At 45.7% G+C, this 23555-nt stretch overlaps 1 protein-coding gene across 10 annotated transcripts in view; it reads left to right on the top strand.

Moving 5' to 3' along the window:
* LOC116424730 (bromodomain adjacent to zinc finger domain protein 2B) overlaps positions 1–23555 on the top strand; it is a 65347-nt gene that overhangs the window by 11316 nt on the left and 30476 nt on the right. For all 10 annotated transcript variants that reach the window (XM_076365212.1, XM_076365211.1, XM_076365210.1 and 7 more), the window contains exons 3-6: positions 20964–21191; positions 21923–22108; positions 22616–22805; positions 22962–22979. In XM_076365212.1, the coding sequence (XP_076221327.1) occupies positions 20964–21191; positions 21923–22108; positions 22616–22805; positions 22962–22979 (622 nt within the window). The remainder of the gene's footprint in view (positions 1–20963; positions 21192–21922; positions 22109–22615; positions 22806–22961; positions 22980–23555) is intronic.

The raw sequence follows: 23555 nt of genomic DNA, 5'->3' as shown, positions 1-23555 counted from the left end.
CCTCGATCGTACTCCAAGACTCCTTTCACTGGTCCTAAAAGATTACAACCGGAAGTCGCAGCAATCTCCACCCGGAACGGCGAAACGTTCGAACGTTACCAATCAATACCCAATGGCTACATTTCCCTCCACGGTCTGGTAGCCCGGATCGGATCGTTGCTGTAGCATCGAAAGCCGGTCGAATCGATACGTTAATTACCTATCAGCGTGGTAAGCCGAATTACAGGCTCCTTTGATAGCGCGCTGTTTGCCTGAAATCGTTTCTCGGGCCCTCGACTTCCCCCTCGGCCCGTCGTTAATAGCGAACCTCCAGGCCCGCGGTGCTCCGGACCCAGGAGCAGCCGCGTCTCCTTCACCTCCAATTATATTCCAGCAAAAAAAAGTAGCCGAGAACTCTATCGAACTATAGAGATCGCGGAATCCGGGGAAAAAAGATCCAGAGGAGGATCGAGAGCACGATGAAAGGAGCAAGACGGAGAGACGCGCGAGTGGTCCAGAGTTAGAGCCGGTCCCGCAGCAGCGAAACACGTTCCTCGGGTTCCAGCGCCGCGCAGGATAGGATTTCGTTTATTTCGTTGGCTCACCTCTGACCTCCTCGGTTCCAATTCGCGTTTTCTGGACGCCCCCCCCCCCTACCTCCACCCCGTCGGGTCTCCTCGTTGCTCCTGTCTTTTCAAGCAAAGCCTCTCCAGAGCCTTCGCCCCCGCGTCCTCTTCCACCTTCTCTCCTCATCGCCCCATCTTCCCATCTGCCTCTTTCCACGCGGAGTTCCCGTTTATCGTATCCCTGTGCCGGGTCTCCGTCTCTCTCGCTCTCCGTTGGTTAGATTCGTGGGGGCTTTGGGGACGCAAGAACGGTCCGACGGTCGGACAGACACGACGAGCGCTTCTCTCTCGGCCTCCTCCTCTACCCGCTGTCCCCCGTTCTCCATCTCGCCGTCCCTCTTTCTCACCCCCACGGGTTTCGCCTCCTCGCTGCTCCGTTTTTCTCTTTCTCCGGCTCGCCGCGATCCCTCCGCTCGCTAACCCTCTCTTTCTCTCGCTGTGTGCCGGTTCTGTATATTTATTGATTGCCACCTCACCTCGCCTACCATGGCCTCGGTCTGCGGCAGTTTCCCCACCCTTCGGCGGTCCCTCGTTTCCCTCGTCCCAGGCTCGTTCTCTGCAGCAAGCACCACCGCCAGCAGCAGCATCGCGCTCTTGCTGCGAGGAGAATCTCTCTATCTCTTCCTCTCTAACGCTTTCTCGTTGTCGGTTTCACCGGGGTCTGTCTCACTTCATCTCTGTCCCTCTTGCTCGCTCTCTTTATCGCTCCCTCGTCCGTGGAGTTCTATCCGCGTCCTTTTCCCCGGTACACCGGAGCTCTCTTTCGTTTTCTCTTGCTCCGCGTCGCTGACTAACTCTCCACCTCCTCGCCGCCCGCACACCCGCCACCGAATCCCCTGTCTTTCTCTGCTGTCCCCTTCTGGGCTCACGGTTCTACTCCAGCATCCGACGCTCCGCGCGCTTCCTATCTCGTTCTCTCTTCATCCCGCTTTCTCTCTATCGGGCCACGGGTATCTTCGCTCTCCGTCCGGCCGCTGGTTCGGTTCCTCTCCGTTCCTCGGCTTCGACCCTCCGCGGCAACCTCTCACGCTTTTACCTCCTACGCTCGATACAAACTCGTTGGACGCGTCGGAGTTTTCGTTTGAAGCTACCCCTCCGGGGGTGCACGCGGCGTAGGCATCCGACACCGCGAGCAGGGCTACGGTCTCTTCCTTTCTTCCCTTTTCCAGTCATCTAGATCTCCTCCGTCTTCCGCGTTTCTCGTTCTTTGCCGTTTCCAAGCCGTTTCGACGTGGTATATCGTTAACGGGACATGCCTCGAGGAGGATGCACGAGGAGAGCAGCAGCAGAAGGCTACTATTAGATGGTTTATGGCTGCTGGACGAACGGCCGCTGCGGTTACTCGGGAAACGGGTGGAGCATGCTTTTCTACGCGACGAAGGAACTGGGGGTTTGAACCCGGTGACACGTCTCGTCTATATAGTTGGATGATGGGGTTGGAGCGGGTGTCTTGGATTTTGATCCTTTAGGATTCGATTTATAGAGGATCCATGATTCCGAAGAGCTTAGTTATTTTAAACAAATCGATGTGCCTTGGTATACTTTATCTTCATTTTTATATGTTCCACGGTTTCTCAGTCTGAAATTCGCATGCACGCCGGTGACTCTTTAACAATCTCGAAACAGCTGATCAGATTGCGATGGAGTGGATCAATCTAAGGGATACATCGCTTAGAGCTTGGCATTCTGATAATAACATTACTATCCTCCGTATCTCTCGTACCAATATAATGGTTACCACCTAATCACGATAGAAAATAGTTAATCCGAAATAGCCAACAAGCATGCACGTCTTCGTCGTTTCTAGCTCGACTGAGCGTTGACCCTCCACGGAGTCACCCGGTTCTATTTCACGCGAGCGATGCGTGGGACGGTGTGTTCCGCAGCTTTCGTTTGAACCGGCCTCTCCCCGGTTCCTTTTCCTCGTCAACGTCATCCGTGTCATCGTCATTACGACGGATGGAATGCCTCGCGTCTAGCTTCCCGGTAAAGCCTCGCGGATGGTATCCTGTTAGCCGGTCGACGCGACGAACGAGTAGCAAGCGAGCGAGCGAGTGAACGAACGAACGAACGAGAACCACGGGGGCGAGAAAGAGACGGGTTCTCTTTGCGGCTCGCTTTTTTTCTTCCCTTCCACCCCCCTCCCCCCACGTTCCGCAGCCATGCCGCCGGTCGGGTTTCTAATTTCGCCCGCACTCCGATACGCCGCTTTTATCTCGATCGATCGATGCAAACCTCCGCCACCGGGATACGGCCAAGTTTTCGCTCGCGAGACCGCGTCCCTGCTACTTGCCACCCCTTCTCCGTTCGTTCGTTCGCTCGCTCGCGTTCCACCCCCGCCAGGTTTCGCTTCCAGAGACGACGACGACGACGACGACGTTGCCGGGTATCGTCGTCATTATACGTTACGGTTAAAGAATGGCGACTGTGACTGCGTTCACGGGAAACCCGGGCTTTTAGGAAACGAACCAACCGAGTGGAACGAAGGAACGCATCGTTTGCGAGTTTGGCTTTTTCTCGATTGCTTGGGCAGAGAGTCGATCGGGTTATTCATTGTTTCTTGATCAATTAGGGAACCATTGTTTGGGAGATTTGGCTTTGGAAGGAACGTTGTTGATCGAGTGGTTTAGACATTTTGGTTTATGTTGAGGCATTCGTGGTGAAGAGTTGATATTGAATTTGATAATTATGAATATTGTTTGGTTGGTATTAACTAATCCAAGAAACAGTGAAACATCTGAAAGTTAGGAAACTTTTTACATTACACCTTCACTGGAGAAATTGCAAAGATGATTGAATGTTTCACCTGGCGATCCCTTGACTGTCTTTGATAATAAGAATTTTCAGATCTTTCGGAATTAATCCATGCGGTAATCTGCTCTAAACGAGCACGCCTATATGTACAACGTTTCCAAACGTTTCTGCAATAAGATATTCCAGTTACGAGCGCGTTTTACAACCGAAGTTGAAATTCTATTCTGCGGCGAAGTGTCGGCGAAAACGGTCGCGAGGCGGGCGTAGGCACGAGCGTACGCGCGAACTAGAGTACACGGCATCAAACGTGACATTTAGCTAGCACGGTAGCCTAGGGACACGCTGATGCGACGTCACGTACGGGTACACGCGTATACGCGACAAAGAGGGAGGGAAAGAATGCGTTCCACGCCCGTCGACGCTGCTTTCGCGCGACCGACCGCTGCCTCGATATTCCCAGCCCCACCAAAATTTGTATCGGTATCTTCGATTTTCTGCTTTCTAATCTTGTCGTTTGTCAGTCCGTTTAAACCGGCGGCGAGCTCATTACTTTCTCCTTTAATTACGTTCGCGATGACCACGGAATAGGTACCGCGAGGAATTATTCGAATAACTTGAAGCATATTTGAAAGATCAAAATGTTACGCTCGACGAAGAAAGTTATAATGTAACGGTACTTAATTAAAAGATTACTTTTAACGTGAGGTTTCTACTTAACTATTCTTTTAATCTTCTTACGTATCTCGAAAACCGTAATAAATTCACCTCGCTCGACGCACTTACGGGACACCCCGAACATTCCTACACGAAACCCACATTATACCAATATTATTACACATTTACTCTATGACACAGAATCAAATTCGAACGTCACCGCTCCGCCGCGCAATTGTTACACATTTTCCCCTCGCCCCAATTTCCTCCCTTGTAGCCGATCCTCCCCTCTCAAAAAAATTCCACCTCGGAGCTCCGCCGTCTTTCCCTCTTCTCGCGCTTTCCCGCAACGCGTTCCACCCGCTTTCGCTCTCATTCGGTCTCCGTCCCTTTCGATTTCTTCCCCGATACACCGCGGACACCCCTTCCCCGGTTTCCTCATCACGTTCCTCAGTTTTCCAGTCTCTCCCGTATCTTTCCGTCCCAGTCGTGCTTCTTTTTACGCTCCGCTCCAGCGGCGCTCTCGCTGCGTTCTCTCTTCTGTCTTCTCCTCTCTCTCTCTCTCTCTCTCTCTCTCTCTCTCTCTGGACTCCCTTTTTTTCCACACGGCCTGCGCTGCCCCCGCTGCCTCGCCCAACGACGGTCGAAGCCGCGCGCAACGTGTATAGGTTGATAAATGCGCTCGGCGTGCCTCGAATTCGATATAAAGCGGGAGAGAGATGCGAGCAACGAGGAACGGCGAGAAAGAGCGAGACGGGGGAGCGGGTCGAAGATGCTCGATAAGAAAAGACACTTGGTACAATAATAAAAGGGGGGCGCGGGCTAGAAACGGCCTCCTCCGCGAGCGCGTACGTGCACCGCCGAACAAGATCGAGCGGACGCGCGTGAAAAAAGGAAATATCAATCGAAATCTCCCAGGGGCAGCGCACGGGCTGGCCATCGTCTCCCTTTTAAACATTAAACCATTGAATTATGTAGCTCGGGTAAAATCCACTGGAGTTTCTTTCGAGGCGGAGATTGCGCGAGCCGACGCGCGCGGACGCTTACATATCGTTCCGATACGGGCGTAGTCGAAAACGTGGGACGTCGAAACCAGATGAACTTTCGCCGGACCCTTCGCCTCTCCCCCCTCCCCGCACCGAGGAGACTGGAGTTTTTCGATTTCGCGGACGCAGAAGGCTATCCTCGCGCGGAATCTGGTTTCCTTAAGAAGCGCGCGGCCGACTTGCGAAACCGAACGGTGAATCATCCGATCACGTCGGGATTTCGGGAATTAAATGGTTTCAGGATTGACGAGGCTTTTGGAGTGTATGGAAAGGGGTAGTTCTTGAGAATATTTTAATGCGATTTTTCGTGGGATAGTGCTCGAAGAGATAATCCAAGAAATGTTTTGAGTATTGATTGTTTATAGGTTAAAGAGATTATTTGATCTTGTGTTTGTTTTTGTTAGAGCTTGAGAGATTCATCTACTGATCTTCTAGTTGACGATAATCGATAATTTTGTAGTTTTATTAACCGTTTCACCAATATCGATTAAAATTCATTGTTTATGCAGCAAATTCACGGAGCCTTCCAGTTATCACTCAATTCCAATCCTCAACTTATGTTACGTGTTCGGTCACCTTTATGGGAATCATTCTCATCCAAGCATTAACACTCGTATCAAACACAATAGTTCCAAAATGAGTGTCCCATTTACACGTTACATTTGCAGATAGCGTATCCACTTATAATATTAACTTCGAGTGTAAACGAATAAAACAGCGGTAAGGTTCCGGAAGATTCTTCGCGAGATCGATCGAACGTTGAAATCGTTGTTTATCGATCGTCGGCATGGAAGTGTGACGGTTGTCGGCTCGAAGGGTACTTACACGAAGCGGCGAGGAAAGAGTTCGATGGTGTCGAAACGATTGGCTCGCGCGTCTTGGCCCGCGAATCGCGGGCGAAAGGCGTGCACGCAGCGCGGCCTCTCGGTTCGATCCGTTTGATCCGTGCCGCCTCGGCCGCGGCGCCATTATTCAGCGGTGGGTCCGCTGGCAATTATTAACACGCATCCGTCAGGCATCGCGGAGCATTATGTTTACACAAACGATTCCCATTACCGGCGTTAAACATAATTTACAAGTTCCCCCGGTCCGGAGCAGATGAATCCACGATTACCACGACCGCCCCCCCCCCCCCTTTATTACATCGTCAGCCGGCTTATCCTATATTTATAACGAAGTTAGCCGACGCGGTGGCTCGATTATGTTTAAAGAAGGGAGGCCGCCGGTCCGCGGCGCCTGTGACTTCGTTAACGAGAAATTAATTAGCACGAAGCCAGGGCCAAGACATCGAGCCTCGCCGCTACCTACGATCACGATACTTTCCTCTTTCTCAATTATTTTTTACGTTCCCTTTTCTCTTTATTTCGATCGATCCCGAAGAGATTGATGTATCGATGGAACGGGCACGGTCGCGGAAATTGATTGTTTTCGTGCAGCGACCGAGCATTCGTTGCAGATCCTCTTTAGTTTCGGGTGCCCCGCGATGGTTTTCAGCGCCGTTAACAGCGATTAATATACGGACCAACGTCTCAATTCCGCAGAAATATTCCTTCGATTTATCGTTATTAGATCATCCATATTTGCGCAAATATTGATTTCCGCGGTCCGGTCAGATTAAAAATCGAAACTGCTTTATCTCGAACTCGTCCGAGGATATCCAATCTTGCCGAATTCGATGTTTCGAAGCTATCTCAAATACTAGTTCAACATATCTAATCATTGTTTATTGTTCCTATTAATCTCTACTCCAATCACTCGCTGTAATCAACAGAATCTCAACGTCCCCGAACCTTCGCATACCCAAAAGAATCACCTAACGTAATCCGCTCAGAACCGTATCGACGAATGAGTCACCACCCGAAAACCTTTCACCAACGAAAAAGAATAGCTAAAACATTCACAAAATCGAACAGTAGCTACGTAACGAATCGTGCAACGGGAAAAATACATACACCGGTAGCCCGTGAACGAGCGAAACACGCGGGAATGACGAACGAGTGCGACGTCAAAGACCGACATTTTTCTTCCCTTTTTTTCCCCGGGCGAGCGCATAGAAACAATGATTTCGTTTCAGCGATAGGGAAGGGAGGAAAAAATCGGCGGAGCGAGAGAGGAGGTCGAAGGGCCGAGGACGGACTCTTTCTCTCTCTCTCGGTCCGGTTTGGCCGTCGCGTAAACGAAATTAAAGCGATTTGGAGGCGAGCCAGCCATCGCTGCGACGCTCGCTACGCTGCGCGCCACCCCTCTCGGCATTCCGATCCCTCGATCGATCCTCTTCCTCGGGGGACAGGATACCTACACCGCTCTCGCGTACCGTGAGCCGCGCTCTCTCACGGAGAAGCGGTGCGGTGGATCGCGATTGGACGGTTATAAGCGGAAACGGCGACGTTAAGGTGTAAAACCGGAGGGGATGTCGTCGATATATTGGATATCCGCGTCTTTCTGGCCTACGGGCTTAAATAATGCGCACGGCCACGCCACGGTAATTGCGTTGCACACGCGGACAGTCTCGAGCCGAGGCTTATTGGCTCGCATTGTTCCCTTTGTTCGCGGATTACCCGCCGCTGTGTACTTTCTCCCGTAAACTGTGTATATATATACCGCGGCAATTGCGCGGATTTTTCTTTCCGCCGCGTTCGATTGATACAGTGATGCGCTGGGAGAATCTGGAAGTTATTGCAGGGATTTTCATTGTTTGAGCAATCGGTTACTGTAAGATCGCGGTAGAAAGCTTCGACTTTTGGAGTTTGATACATACGAATATCGTTTTGTTTCAATATTAATGAACGTTTAAGGTTCTTAATGATTTAGGTTCATGAAAGGAACTCGGGGTTTCCTGTTACTCCATTGAATGATTAAAACGAAAGATTCGCTTCTGTTTTTCAAATGTTTCTTCTATCGATCGCGAAGCGTGCACTTTCACTGACGAGTTTCGAAGAATCCTAGATCTTAGATTCCTGAATGCCATCGATCACCACATTTGACGTACTTTTAACTAATGCAAAACACAGCTGGAAAAGATACACCGCCACTTTTTCGGAGCAACGTTCCCATTTCGCCTGATCTCCCTTTTCTCGGCTCGATACATTGTTCGCTGCCCTCCGAGATAGGGGGTCGTGTGCTTCGAGTAAAAAAGAAGTTCCATTGAAGAAGTTAAAGCACGCCGCGCGGGCAGGACGTTCGGCCGGGATTACGCGAGTTTTATTCGTACCTCGCGAGAGAGGAACGCGCTGAATGAATATGCCGGCCGCGTTAAATCTCCCGGATCTTTCATCCCATCGCCTTTCCAGCCCGTAAGATTCGCGTCGTTCCGTGCCACGCCGTTGGTCCGGGCTATTTTCTTCCCGGCACGTTCCTCGCGCCGGGGCCAGAGAAAAAAGACGAAAACAAAGAAGAGGATCCACGCCCGTATATTCCGCGACCCGAAAATAGCGGGGCCGCGCGCGTTACAACCCTATCCCGCCCACCCGCGCGCGCGCGAGAACGGCTTCCACGAAAATCCTGCGATCCTAGGAATTTAATTCCGCGGAATGATCATTCGAGGGTGTGAAACGGGCCGTAGGTTATCGAGACACGGAAGAAATCCGATTCCTGGGAAGTTTCTTGTCCCCGATTCTAATGTCCTCCTTGATTACTCCATGTTCGTTCATTTTCCTGTACAATATGCTGCCTGCGATTCGATCGCTCGCTTTAATTGACGGCAGACGTATTAAGCGTCTAATATGAGTAGTGTGGATTCCTTATGAAAATGGTAGCAATAGAGTGTTTTTGGTTTCTTCGTGTATTTACTATAGTATTCAAGGGAAACTATTTATTTTTAGAATCGTGTTGAATTTAATATTAATATTAAATAATATATATATATACATATTAATTTAATTAATATTAATTTATTTTTAATATTTTCAAGGTATTAATAATTGCGAAATAAATGCCGTTATTTTCAGATGCATTCGGTTTCGACATGGTGAATGAGTCCTTATAAAATGTCTGGAGGTTCTTGTTTTTTTAATACCCTTTAGAAATTTTGTGTAATTGACGATGGTGGTTTCAGTTGATTAAACGTGAATATATTGTTTTCTTCATAGTCGAACGCAATACTGGTTTTCGTTTAATTTATTACAGTATTATAATATTAATATCCACGATGAAAGAAGTTTAGTAAGCACGGGTGCGGAAGAAATCGCAAGGCAAAAGGTTAAACGATTTGAAATTCGGCGAGTGTACGTAAAGTTCTTTTATCGGTCGCGAAAATCGATACACGCGACGAGGGAGAAGAGTATTTCCACGGTGACCAACGTATAACCTTGCTAATACAATTTTCGTTCGAGGCAATCATTCCAAAAGAATCTATCACTACTCGCCAATCATAAGCGACAATCAAGCCAGTCACTGTCTTAATAAAAACAATCAAACAACCTTAATTTCCCGTTAAGAATAAACTCATAACGAACCAAAAAGTCAGTTCACAGTCCTCGTTCCAACCATTCTAAATTCTCACCAATCATGCAAACACTTCCTCAACCGTACTCTCACAAAAATACATCCATTATATAAACACAAACCTAACATTCACCTGAACTCAAATCAATATAAATGCACAACTGTCGTAAATCGAAATCTAACATCTACATTTACGTGAACCGAACACAACCAGCCAACTGAAGCAATTCAGAAACATCTAAAGAATCAAAGAAAGTCTTTAAAAACCTACGTGAAGACTGATTCAACTATTCGTTCAAGGTGTATGCCCTCAAGACCACCGCGCGAAGGGTGAATCACATGTTAACCCCATTACAATGCCTAACCCGATTCCAGGGAACGATAATAGTAATCGTTCTGTACAGGATCGAAGGCGCAAGGATAACGAATCAGCGCGTAGAACCAGGAGTTCGCGATTTCGGTCACGACGGCCGGGCAAGAACCATTCGTAACTCACGGCCCGTTTCCATCGCGTTCTCATCATCCCCGGGTATGCGCTCTTTCGCCTTCTCTCTCTCTCTCCCCCTCCCCCTCTCTCTCCGTCCACCTCTTCCCGCCTCTCTCTGGAAACCCCCTGGCCTAGCCCCGAGCCCCCACACTGGCCAGAGCACACCGATCGATTTAATAACACGGCCATTTTCCCAGCTCACGGACCGAACACATTCCCCGAACCGCTGCCGTATAACGCTTCTCTCCATCTACGATCTATTCTCCTAGCTTGTTTAGCCTCCCTTACGCCCGGCGGTGCTCTGCACGCCTGCTCTGCCCCGGTATCTCGCTGATTTCGCCTCCGCGCCGCCCTCCTCGCCGCCCTCTCTCTTTCTCGCTTCGCTCTCTCCTACGCCGAAACAACCGTGATTTGTTATTCGTTGAACGCGACCGCGGCGGAGCGCTCTTTCGGGGCCGCGGTCTCGGGGGGTCGTTGCCCGGTTATCGTTGATGGATCTATTTTCATTTTAGAGGAAAACGAAGCGGTTTTTAGGATATCCACGGCCTCGGGATACGATCGCGGCCGCTGCGGCGGAAACTTCTTGTGTATGGTTTATGTCGGCAACCGGGGCTGCGCCTCGCCTGTCGTTAGCCATCGGAGTGCGGAAATGTTGAACTTGATTGTTTTAATTGGCATCCGGGTTTCGGGCGACGAAGATTTTGCTTAAATTCGGATCTTCGATTTGAACGAAGGATTTTGTTTTTTTTTTAATGGGATATGAATATTTTAGTTCGTGGGTTCAGAAGGATTACTGTGAACGTTGAATATAGAAGAAAACAATATGTAACTTCAATTAACACTAGAATTACCGTACCAGTCAAAATGACTGGTTTCGATTTGTTTGTTTCGCAGTTATTAATATCTTAAAAACATTGAATACTTGAAATGATTTCCGAAATAAATAGTTTCACTTGAGTACTATGGTGAATATCCAAAGAAATTGAAAATAATCTATTGTTACAATTTTTATAGAGATTACATATCAATCGTATTAAATGCTCGGTAGTTCTAGTGTTAATACAAACTCGGTAGTACCTATATTTAATCAAGCAAAATTGAGTACTTTTAAGATCTTTCTGTAAGACAGTTGGAATCAATCTTCCATCTCGATTAATATTTCGAATTTAAAAGGCATTCGCATTGTATATTATCTCTCTCGTGGAGAATATTTCGAGAATCATTTCCCGTTTAGAGAAGATACCGTTACCCGGGAAACATGTCGGCAATAAACGGTAACGTGCCCGGATGATTTTTCTTATCTCCGCCGGAGGCTCGAAATTCCTCGCCCTCACTACCCTACCACCTCCGCCACCGAACTGCAGTTCAGCGTTTTCGTAAACGGCCGGGCTAGCCGCGTCGATACAGATCGCGGCAGATGGCTTATACGCCACCATAAAATCGGCTGTCCAGCGAACGTGTCTTGGAATAAATCTGTGCGCGCGTACATCAGCCCGGAGCACGCGCTCTCGCAATAACCGAACACCCCGCGACGGACGTTTATTGCGCGATTTTAACGATTTTAACGGCGGAGAGCTTTCGGCGTGGCCATCGATTAGGGGAAAAACAATGCGCGGCCTCTTCCTACCTCCCCCCGCCGTTGACCGAGGGGCGGGGGCAGGTCCTTTATTAACGTGCCCGGAAAAACAGGAAATTAGCGACGCGGCGCGACCGTCGCTACCAGTCGACGCCGAGGATGATGACGTCCTGAATGGACGACGATGACCCCATCGTTCTCATCCGTCGACCCTCATTCACCCTTCGCGTCGAAGATTCAATTTCTTCCTTTTTCTATCGAAATGCCTCTGGGTCTGTATTAGTGAATCGATGATAATATTTACTGTTTTTTTATTTTGAAACTGAAGGATTCATTTTTGGAGTTGGTGAATTGTATTTAAATTATATCGCCAGTTTATTTAATATTTAACCATGAATTTCGAGGTAGTTTCATTTGTGCGGAATGTAATTATATTATTGCTCAACGAAGAAGTACAATCTGCCAAGCTCGTGCTCTGATTTCAAGGGATAAATGAATAAGGAATTACACATTGATATTTCCATTGATACTTTTAACAGTTATCCCATTTTTTTCTTCGAATCTAGTGTGCGTTAAATGGTCCATAAATATTCAAAGTTTGTCAATGAAGAAGCTGTTCAAACGAGCGAATACCTCCACCATGTCCACGATAATCAAAGCTTCGATTAGAATTTGTGAAAATTTGCGCTAAGAATCGTTCCGAAGCGACGGATTTCATTGAGGATAAAAAATCTTCGATGGGATACGAAAATATTTGACTAGCTTTGAAACAGTCGCGGTTTGTTCGAGCCGGAGCCTCTCCAGGCCATCGCTAATCCTGCTCACCCTCGTCCTCGACACCGTGATCCCCTCCCCAGCGTCGACCGGCTTGCTCAAAAGCTTAATCATAAATCGATAAACGTGACGCATCGCACTTGAGATACGTCTGCCTGCCCCGTCGCCCGTCGTTTTATCTGCGTTCCCCCGAAACGCTCTCCTCGGCCGGATTTCCCGGATCCCGGAGAAAATCCTGTTTCCCGAATTTTCGGGATCTCGACACGCGTCAGACGTCGGACGAACGAACCGCGTTCGTCTTCGATCCTCCACTCGCTCGGTATTCCACTCGCAACACACGTTCTACTTTAGAATCTATTTTCCTTTTTTAGAAAATCCTCTGCGAGCTTCTATCATGCGTGATATCATTTTTCTTAGTGGATTAATCTTAGACTTCATAGAGAAGGCGAATTCGATGTGATCACGAATCGAAAGAACGTTAAACAAGAGCATTTATGTGGGCGAAAATTTCTCGAGGAATTATAGTTTCTTGAAACGTAACGATACACAAGGCAGTGAATAATTTGTCGATAAGCTTTAACCCCTTGCCGTACAATGACGAGTGAGACTCGCGACGATTTCTAGACTAATTTAACAGCGATCAATGTTGTTCATTACCCACGGATCAAAACAAACAACTATTTTGCTATTATCAATGTATTATCTTCAAATGAAATTTCCACTTGAAGTAGAATGGAATGTTTTATTGCATTTCTTCCAAATTGTCGATAGTAAAATATTACACGAGCTTAGTAGCGAAAGTAAATAGTACGCCAAGGGGTTGAGGAAATCAATGTTGCAAGAGAATGTTTAGAAATTGTCAAAATAAACGGTAGAAATATTGCACGCGTGTAATAGTTTGAGTCGTCGCATTCTCAATATCGATCATTAACTGGGTCAACGCTGTTTGAGGCAAACATTGCAGGTCTGGCTTATCAATGCAGTGAAATTCTGCGACAGAACTTTCGGATCACCGTGTACGGAGGGTCCGGCGAGGCTCTTGGCACGACGCGACGCTTTCGTGCGATTTATTCGGGAAACAACTTTGAAACGAGAATAAATCCTGCCGGTATACTCGGCTCGCGATTCTGCCGGTCCTCGATCATGGATCCGTTTCATTAATACGATTCACGCTAGGAATAAGCATGTTTACCATTCCCTACGATACGGAAACGAAGAACTTTTTGATAAAATTATTCCGTGCGAGCGGGATTACGATTTAATTCCTCTTCGTTACGCGAATCCGCGTACCCGGCTATCGATCCGCCCGCGCCCGAGCGTCGTTGATATTCCCGAACGTAAATCTTCGTAACCGATACACCTGTATGATACATATTTCTATTTTCCCGTGTTGGAGAAGCTGGAGATCAGTCCGGTATTTTTTTAAAAATAAAAACGTTAAAATATCATATAATATCGTGTTCTGTTATTTTAGTATAGGAGGGAAATTTACATGTGTCACCTTATCAAATGATATAGTAATCCTGGTATTTATCTCTTAATTGTACGGTAAATTCATTTCGAAAGATTTTGAACTCGCGTTGGATTGGTAAAATGTTCGATTTCTTTGAATAGTGGAACAAATTTGTTCAAAGAATTCAATTATAATAGTAAATAAATAGTTATCGAAAACAATAGTTTTAAGAAGAGCATTTTTCTTAACTTAATACTTTTCTTTCGTGAACTAATTTACATCATATACACATCTTCATTTACTATAGACGTATTTATAAAATATTAAATACCAATAAAATCAATCTAATGAAAACCTGGCAGCAACAAGGTTCACTAAAATATAATTTCCCCTGCTAAATGCTACGAAAGGATGATCATAAAGAGAACTAGAAAAATAAGTAAATAAGAATGGTAAAAATGATTGGAAGAGGAAGTTGAATACAAACGACGAGTTAACTCGTCGTGTCCCCAGCCCGGACAGGTTTAATCCTATGAAACGCGATTGTCCCGAAAAGTGAATTTAAATATTCATGGGGATAAACGAATAGAATTCGCGGGAGGCGGGAAGAAAAGAATCTCTTTTCTTTTATCGAGTGCACGGCTGGCGAGAGCCGAAGAAGAGAACATCCCCGAAAATGGCGGCGACTCCGGCCACGGCAGCCTGGTTTTAATGCTCTCCGCTGGTCGGTCGGTTACTCGAATAATGGATTGCCATTAAAGCGTCCGTATTAAAGAGGAAAGCACGAGGTAACACGCATCGGCGTTCGCCGGCTCATTAAAAGAAGAAATTTGTGCCCGCATTAAAAGTCAATCGGGAAAACGGGTGTATTTCATGCTGGCCAGCGATGAAGGATGGGGTTTGCGGTACGAAATAAACGATCGTGCCCAGGGCGTCGTTCTCTGTCGCAGTATAATTTTCGAAATTATTTATCAACCGGTCTGCCTCCGCCATCGTCATTAATTCCGGGTCGGTTAATGACGCGCGCACTGCAATTAAACGGGAAGTTCTTTCAACCCCGGATCCGCCATTTCTTCCCTGATCCATCGGTGGAGAAAGAAGACACGCATATTCGCGAATATGAAACATGTAAACCCTTCCTTTCTCTCTCTTTTTGTTCCTCCATGTTGAACGTCTGCTAACTATTGACGTAGCAATATTTATCATTTGTTAATACAATAAAAATCGTAGTTTTAATATTTAAGCTGCTACTCTACTATTGCACTACTTAATCAAGAATCTATTCGTATCCCTGATCTATTTATTCTAGACTTCATTTCATCTTACAAACCAGACAATTTACAAACCCCGTCCCTCAAATTCTAAATTCTCCCAACAAATATTATAAAAATATCCCAGCAATTCATTACTTCTATAAGTAATCGAAATGCAACGAATCTCCCCGTTCGATTCCCACACGAGTCTCCCTTTATTCGCACGTGATCATGGGATCGGCAGGACGAAAAGGAACAAAGGAAGCGGAATAGAAAAGGAGCAAGAGGTTCGTTGAAAGAAACGGCGGGAAAACGAAAGGGAAAATCTGTCAGGAAAATTTCAGTCCGGCCGGCCTCGGTACGTGTGCATACGTGGCGCGCGTACGTACCGTGTATATATGTATGCACCTAGAGCTGCATTATGCAGCTGCTCAGCCGGTGAAGTAGTCGTATAAGCCAGCCGGGGGTTCAACGACCGGTATAAATTAAAGCGGCGCTTGGATTTCAATGCCACGGCCTTGCTCAAGGCCGCGGTACTCGTAGAAAATCAACGGTACGCTCGCGGGCCGCGTTTGTAACAATAAATTGTACAAACACACGACCAAGGTCGTGGCCCGCGACCGCGTCTACGACGAAGTCGGTGAGCGCCTCCGGTACCACCGCGTGTGCGACGGGAAAGAGGGGTACAGAATTTTCGTATATCGACCCGCGGCTTGAATCAACAGAAAGATACATAATACGGGAAAATATGGCCGACTCCGAGTCGCGTTAAAGCCGATATCGGGTGTTACTCGAGTCATGCGTTCGATCGTGTACGCTCTTTGCGATGCATGGTATATAGGTAAATACTTTTCTCTTTGTATTCATGTGATTTTTATTATCCGCTTCGAGGGGAATTATTTTCAACCTTTTTTCTTTTTAGAATTCGTTGTTCACACTTTGCGAAAGGGAATGTAAGTTAAATATTAACTTATTTTTTAAATATTAACGTTACGGAGGTGTATTGCTTGTGTGCAGCGTTTAATATGTTTTTTACATTGGGGAAATTATTGGTTTTTTTTCACTGTGTAGCATTGTGTGGGATTTTATTTTGTAAATAAGGTGTGTTTATTCTGTTTTGTGTTGGAGGTTTCATTTATGATTGGACTTGTTAAATGGGGGATTGTTAAAGAATTTGTTTATGGAATGGTCAATGGAGGAGGTTGAAGATTTGACTGGTGTGTTTGTTGCAGATGTAATTAAGAGAAGTATTATGGAACAAATATTTTTATGAAGTTCGATTCGATCTTCATTCGATTGTCGATTTTGTTTTTATTGTTCGACCCCGGAATTTTCCATCATCTCCCGCACGCCCATGAGTTTGCGTAAATAGTGACCAGTTTGTCAGGAAACAGATTAAGCGAGAAACTGTTCTCACTGAAATCGATGTATACGTCTGTAGTGCAAGTAGAAACGGTGAGCTATATTTAGACGCAGATCTACATCCGTGCTACCTATATCTGACTATAAATTTAATGAATGGAGTGTACAATCTACATTATATTCAATTCTACTGGTCTAGACCTTTAACAAGACAGATTGTCTTGTTATTTTCGCTGCGATCATTTTCCTTTTGTTTACTTCTGCAAGCCTGTGAAGAGTATAAGTAAAAATATTTCATATTTTTACCTGGTCTTATCAATGTTTTAAGTTCCACGTCATTCAGGTCTGCAACAGAAATTGTCAATTATCCTCTCGCCATCCTTAAATGATGACTGCAGACGTCTATCCTGGGACACCCGTTATTTCATTCTTCAATTTAATAAAAATAGAAAAACGATCTATCAATACTTCCACACATAGTTCTTGATTAAGACTAATTAAGAAAGATATAATTCACAGTAGAAATCTACAAAAATACAAAGAAGAAAGTTCCTTAAAACTTTCATAGTTTTTAAAATTTTCCTAAGCTATCAAAACTATTAATACGGAGAACGAAATTCCACTTAATTTCGATTTCCAGGTTCTCGAACGAAACCAGATGCGTGAAACATAATTTTTCAGAAAAATCCCTGATCAACAATCGTAGAATAAGCCCATGGTCTAACATGTCGCGATGCTCGTTGACCTATTATCTCAAGCCGGGAACGCGGAATAGATTCGCCGTAATCCGCGATAATGCGATCGTGTAATGAATTACGTAACAAAGCCGAGGGTTACGAGCGCACGCGTAATTGTTAATCGCGACAAAGCGGGAGATAGTTTAATGAAAATTGTCAGCGGTTTATGAAAATTAGAAAGTATCGGGGCTCCAGCCCGGCATTTTTGCCGGCCGCGTCGCGCCGCCGAGCCGCCCTGGCCAACGACATTACCATAACGAGTTCTTAGCTTCTGCAATTTGCCCGGCTTCCTGTTCGTTATAGTCGCGTCGGGTATCCGCGCGCTCCCCGCTATTGGCGCGCATAGTTATTATTACTATTAGCGGGTAGACTTAATACTTTAATCATTACCCGACCGATAGGCTAACGCACGAACCCGATAATCCCAATTAACGGAGATGATTTAATTAATGAAAGGTTCAATTCACCGGGAACCCAGCGATTGTTTCCTGGCCGAAGAATAATATCGGTCGATCTATGAATTTTAATCGAGTTTCTCGAGGAAAATGAATTGTTTGAATTTCTAAAAGGAAGAGCCGATAACGCTTATTACCTTCTTCACACTGTACGGCTAATATTCCGTACGCGTGATTTGGACAAATGTTTCGGAGAAACACGACTTTGCAGTTCCAAAATTTTCGTTAACACATTGTGTACCGGCTAATTTTCAGAAAACTGAATTGTGCGGATGGCAATTTTCACTGAGGTCAACTTATATCGTTATACATAGCAAAACTCGGACATCATATTGTTATGTAATATGTTTTAAATAGATAATCAATTCGAATTAAATTTTATATTTTTTTCAATGCTGTGGTAATTAGCGAAATTGCATAGCTAAGTGTCTTTATATAAAAACGAGTTTTCTCGTTACCGGTACGCAATGTGTTAATATAATGTTGAGATAATAAAGGTACGTTGTTACTATTCTTAACGTTCATATTTTCATTGGCATAATCCTTGTATATTTTAAGCAAAACGGCATGTTATTGTAAACCGCGGTTCAAAGAAAATAATTGATACGTACGAACCACGGAACCGGAAAACAACGCGGCCGTTCTTTTTAGATAGAATAATGAATAATTAAAAGTATTAATGAATGAGTAATTCATCCTGCCGCGCACCATCGATTCCCCGATTAAATAATTCGCGTGTCCCACCCCGTACGCGCGCGTCCGTATGCGTGTGTCCGCGAGAGAATAATAATGGTCGCGATTTATTTTCGGCCGGTCGGTTCTATTATTTAAATCCATTTTCCTGTGTACCTGCTCGCATCCTCCTGCTCGTCGCATTTGCACGCACACCGGAGCTGCTGCTGCTGTTGCAGCTTTTCTCCCCCGCGGAAAACTTTTTCCCGCCACCCCCTGCTCGCTTGTCCCTTTAACACGGTTATGTAACGGAAGCAAAATATTTCGGTAGCGCGAGTCAGTGGCTGGTTTAACTCTTCGTTTCTCGAATTTATAAATATTTTCCGACCTTTGTGCACGTTGTTCCCTCCCACCCCGTTTCCTTTTCTTTCTCTTTTTCTATTCTTTCGTTTTCTATTAAATTCCATCCCATTCTCTTTCTTTTAAATTTCACCCCTTTCCTATTTGTTCCAACTTCATCCCTTTTCCCTCTTTCTTTTCTAGTTTTTTCAACTTCACCCCTTTTCCCTCTTTCTTTTCTAGTTTTTTCAACTTCACCCCTTTTCTCTCTTTCTTTTCTAGTTTTTTCAACTTCGCCCCTTTCTGCTCTTTCTTTTCTATTCTATTGCTTTCTTCTCTTTTCTCTTCACCATTCTTTCCCTTTCTTTTCTATTTTGTTTCTCTCTTTTTTTCTCTCACTTCCTCATTTTCCTTTTTCCCTGTTGTTTTCTCTTTTCTTGTGTTTTTCCGCGACTCTCCTCCTCTCGCCCCTTTCCTCTTACTTCATCTCTTTCTCTCACCACCTCAGCCTCTTCCATCCCCCTTGCTCTCTCGCTCGACCCACGTTCCTCTTTCTCACTCCGAGTATCTATCTCCGTGGGTCTCTGTTTCGGGTCAAGCGAACCGTATTTAATTCTATCGGGTAAATTAATTCGGTACGTTCGCGGATAGTCAGTTAATTAACTCGAATCGCGAGGCGGGCTCGCGCGAATTGTCCGGTAAACCGAGACGAATCGGCGCGGTTCCGCGACGCGCATCGGAACGCGAGAGCGAGGGACGCGTCCGTCAACGAATTCGGAAAAAGTAGACGACGCTTCGCGATTTAGAAGAGAAATCAACGAGAGAGCCGCGGCTTTGTCAGCGCGGGCTGGCTGGTTCAATTAATTTATCGATTATTCCGATAACGAGGGCCGCGAGCGGAGGAAACATTTTCGTATCGTAATTCAAACAACCGCGTCCAGTGAAATTTCGCGCGGAGCCTCCGCTCTGTTCAAATTTGATGGAAGTATCAGTTTCCATGGGGAACCGGCCCTCCCAGTCGTAATTATTCGAGCTACACCCGAATTTCTGGCTTCGTTACCGGCGAATGTGTAATTATTGCCGGGAGTTAATAAGTGTAACCATTGGAAAATATTAGACGGGGACGTTTCGATCGATCTACTGTGCAGCCCTCGCGTCCAGAGTCAATCCTAAAAGCTAAAAATGCACAGAGGCAAGGGGAATCGGCGACACGCTTCACCACGGTCCTTCCAGGAAACAGTAGCCAAGCCTCCGTGTCCTCAGGATTCGGTAAACATAAAAAGCCGCCACTGCATAGAAACGAAATTCAACGTCAATGATCATTACATCTCGCTCCGGCGCATTCCGTTCCGTCCGCTTCCTCCGTTATGCGACTCGGCCAATAACATCAACTGTTGTTCTATATCTATTGACGCGAGCATCCTAAGTGGAAGAGTCCCCTTGCTCCAGTGGCTTTTTAGCTTTTAACACTAAAGCTACCGAACAGTTACAGTGACTAATTTCTAATTTTCTATAAAAGTTAGAATAATACGTTTCTTGAAATTCGAAGGGTCGCCTAGTCTCGTATCTGTGCAAATACGCAAATTTAATTTAAAATCTTTCGCAAACGTGCTTTCATGATTCGAATATTTCCAAAATAAAAACTCTAAAATAGGTCAATTTGATCCGTCCGGTAGTTTTAGTGTTAAGACAGGCTCAGGATGCGGGAGCTGCACAATGTCTTTGGAACAATGTCTCATACATTTTCATACTTCTATAACTGGTAAATCAATTAATATCAACTTAATGTTATAAACAGCTGCACGGATTAATAACATCATTCGTTCGATTCAATGAGCAAAGCGTTACGCAAGAAACTTACATCAACGACAAACGAAATAAATCTTCATATCCTGTTGCTGATAGAAAGAATTTTTATATCAAACTACGAAACAAAACACTCCTGGGATCGTTTAACAAATGTCCGAACCGAGTTCAAACAAATCAGCATTTACGTATTTAAACGTAACAAACGCCGTTTCGTGGATATCGATAAACATCGGCGAATATTATTTAATTTTCATTTATCTTTATTACGAATGAAATTCCGTTGACGCACGGTGACGGCGAAAGAAAACAAACAATTACCAAGCGTTATGGCCGACTGTAAAAAATTAATTGTGCACTTTGTAATCGACGTGATTCCTGATTCGATACTGTGCCTGTCCGCTTCGCGAGGATTCGAATCTTGCATTTTGTTGTGGGAACGACGGTTCACCTCGATCTCGGAGAGGCGGGGGCTGTATTTTCGAATGAACCGGCGTTCCGTGCGCGAGCGTATAATTTGACCGGTCCGTTTTGATTTTGATTACAGCGTATTGGCCGCGGGGCGACAGCGCAGCTTCGTCGCTTTTCGGCGGGATGCCCGGTGGATATGGGCTGGGGGCCCATCATTTGCCGTCGGCTTACGCCATCCTGAGCCGAGGCGGATCCGCGCCCGGTTTCGGGGGCCACACGCCGGCCTCCGCGCCGCCGCCATCCCCATACTCTCACAGCAGCCTTGGCACTCTGAGCGTGGCCGCCAGTCAAGCTGCTAGTTTAGGTAATTATTCTTCTTTAATTAACTTTAACCCTTTACACTCGGAAGCTTTTCACTAGAAACATTCGACACTTTCCAATAAGACATAGACGACATTATTTGAAACGAACTAATGAGGAAACATATGTAAATCAAGAAACAAAGATATTTTATATATCTTATATATTTTATTAACATCTCACGTATCGATATATAACACATTGAATTTTGTTATATCCAATCAAACGGTGACTGCGAATCACCTATCGAGTGCAAAGAGTTAATAGTGCATTGCCTTATACAACGGTCGAACGAGCCCGATGAGTGATCGACTATTTTCTTAACTCCTTGTCTCAATATCTTTTCCTTGAAAACTGGAGCGACTATTGGTAGAAAGCATAAATGCAATGATTTGTGGATTTATTAAACTTTTTTGTTGTAATTGCAGTTGAAGGGGAATAGTATTGTTTTTCTTGTTACTTTGTATGTAATAAATATTATTATTGTGATAAGTTATTTTAAGCGTAGCATGGTATTAATAAATACAAATATTAAAGGAAGCGACTAATAAATATGTGTAGTATCCTTAAGGATATTCCAATATTGTTCGAAAACTCATGATTTTCTTAGCTGTGAGTTCTAAATCTCTAAGAGAGCCGTATATTACTCACCGCTGTCAGCCCTCAATAAATTAGTCAAATGAAGATTGAAGGTAGCGATTCGGGTAGCAATGATATCTTGCTGATTGGGTTCAGGTATCAATCCTGCAAGCGCAGCATGGTGGACGATGGCCTCACACCTGGCGGCACACGACTACCTCGCGAGGTTACAAGGAGCGGCAGGACTCCCCGGATTCCCGCCCGGAGCCGAGAGCCTCCTGCCACCCTATCCTGCCTCTCTACTTAATCCCCCGTCCCTTTCGTCACACAAGTCCAGTAAGTGTAAGTATCGCAACATTCGTTTTATCATCTTCTCTTAGTCGTACAATATCTTAATCTCCTTTCCCAGAGTTTTTTTTTCAACCTCTTCAAAGCACTGCCACATGTCTCATCCCCTTGTGAAAACTAACAAGCGGATTTCCTACTACATAGGAAATACAAAACGCTTCAAACGAAATTAATTAATCATTGAAGTTGCTTTCTAAACAGAAACATTCATCGCGTTGTTCTCGAGAATTTAATATGCCCACACGCAAAAAGTGCAACAGATTACTAATTAAAATGTAGAACTACCCCTATTCGATCCTAAGAAATTTCAAGATGCAGAATAAGAACGCAACTGCATGAATATTAATGTCACGGAAATGTCGTGCTGCGAGCACAGTTTGTCCAATTCAGTGCGAAACTCCAATTATAAAATCCACCGGAACACAATTCGAGAGACTGAAAACTCGAGCCGCATTCCCGGCGACGATTTAAAGACCAGCGATTTCTGTTCTCGTTTCGCAGCTAAGTCAAGCAAGAGTCACAAGACACCGGCGAACAGCAGCAGCAGCAGTAGCAGCAGCAGCGGCAGCGGCTCGACGGCGCCGAACATGACGACCAGCAGCCTGCCAGTCTCGACACAGGCGCCGGTCACGTCCTCTCATCATAATACCTCGGCCAGCACCACGCCAAATTCGCAAACGAACGTCGTCAGGTACGGGTGCGGGGGCGGTGTCGGCCGCCTCGTTAAATCGAATGCTTTTCTCTCACTCTCTCCCATTATTTTTCAACGGACGACGCCCGCGTCCGCGCGGCGCACTTACGTTCTCCCATTAATTATTTTTCCATGCTTGCCGATACTACCCCGCAGCTCGGCGAAAGAGGGCAGGTGAGAGAGATCGTTAAGAATGAAAAGTGGAGGGGAGAAAAAAAGAGCACACGCTCCGCACATCTACACGAAACACACGTACCGCCCGCGAAAAACAAACGGCAGACCGCGAAATAAAACGCAGGAGTATGCTCGGTCGCGCGCGATCGATTTTTCTCTCGCAACAATTTTCAACCATCCTCCTCCTCCTCCTCCACCTCTCCCGCGTAAATTCTGTATTATCCGCCTACCGCCTACTCCCCTCGTCCCTCGGCGCGAACCACGGTCATTTAACTTTCATGCGATGCTCGTGACCGTGTAATTTCGTTGTTACGATTGTTCGATGGCCCTTAACGTTGCCGCCGCTTTAAACGATTTGTCTTTTGACCGGTTACGCGGTGTGGATCCCGCGGATAGAAAAAAATCGACGTCGGGACCGAACTCTCTTGCATAGATCATTGGAGAACTGATCTCGAAGAATTTTAGTCGTTTGGGTGTTGGTTTCTTTAATAATCGTGAGAAAGTACGATATTTCATTTCGAGTTGGACTTACGATAATGTTTAGAAATTCGTATTTCTGTTATGTAGAAATTTAAT

The sequence above is a fragment of the Nomia melanderi genome, chromosome 2 (genome assembly GCF_051020985.1).
Source record: "Nomia melanderi isolate GNS246 chromosome 2, iyNomMela1, whole genome shotgun sequence".
NCBI classification, from domain to species: Eukaryota; Metazoa; Arthropoda; class Insecta; order Hymenoptera; family Halictidae; genus Nomia; species Nomia melanderi.
Note: the sequence above shows the minus strand (reverse complement) of the source record. Positions and strands in the feature narration are given on the sequence as shown.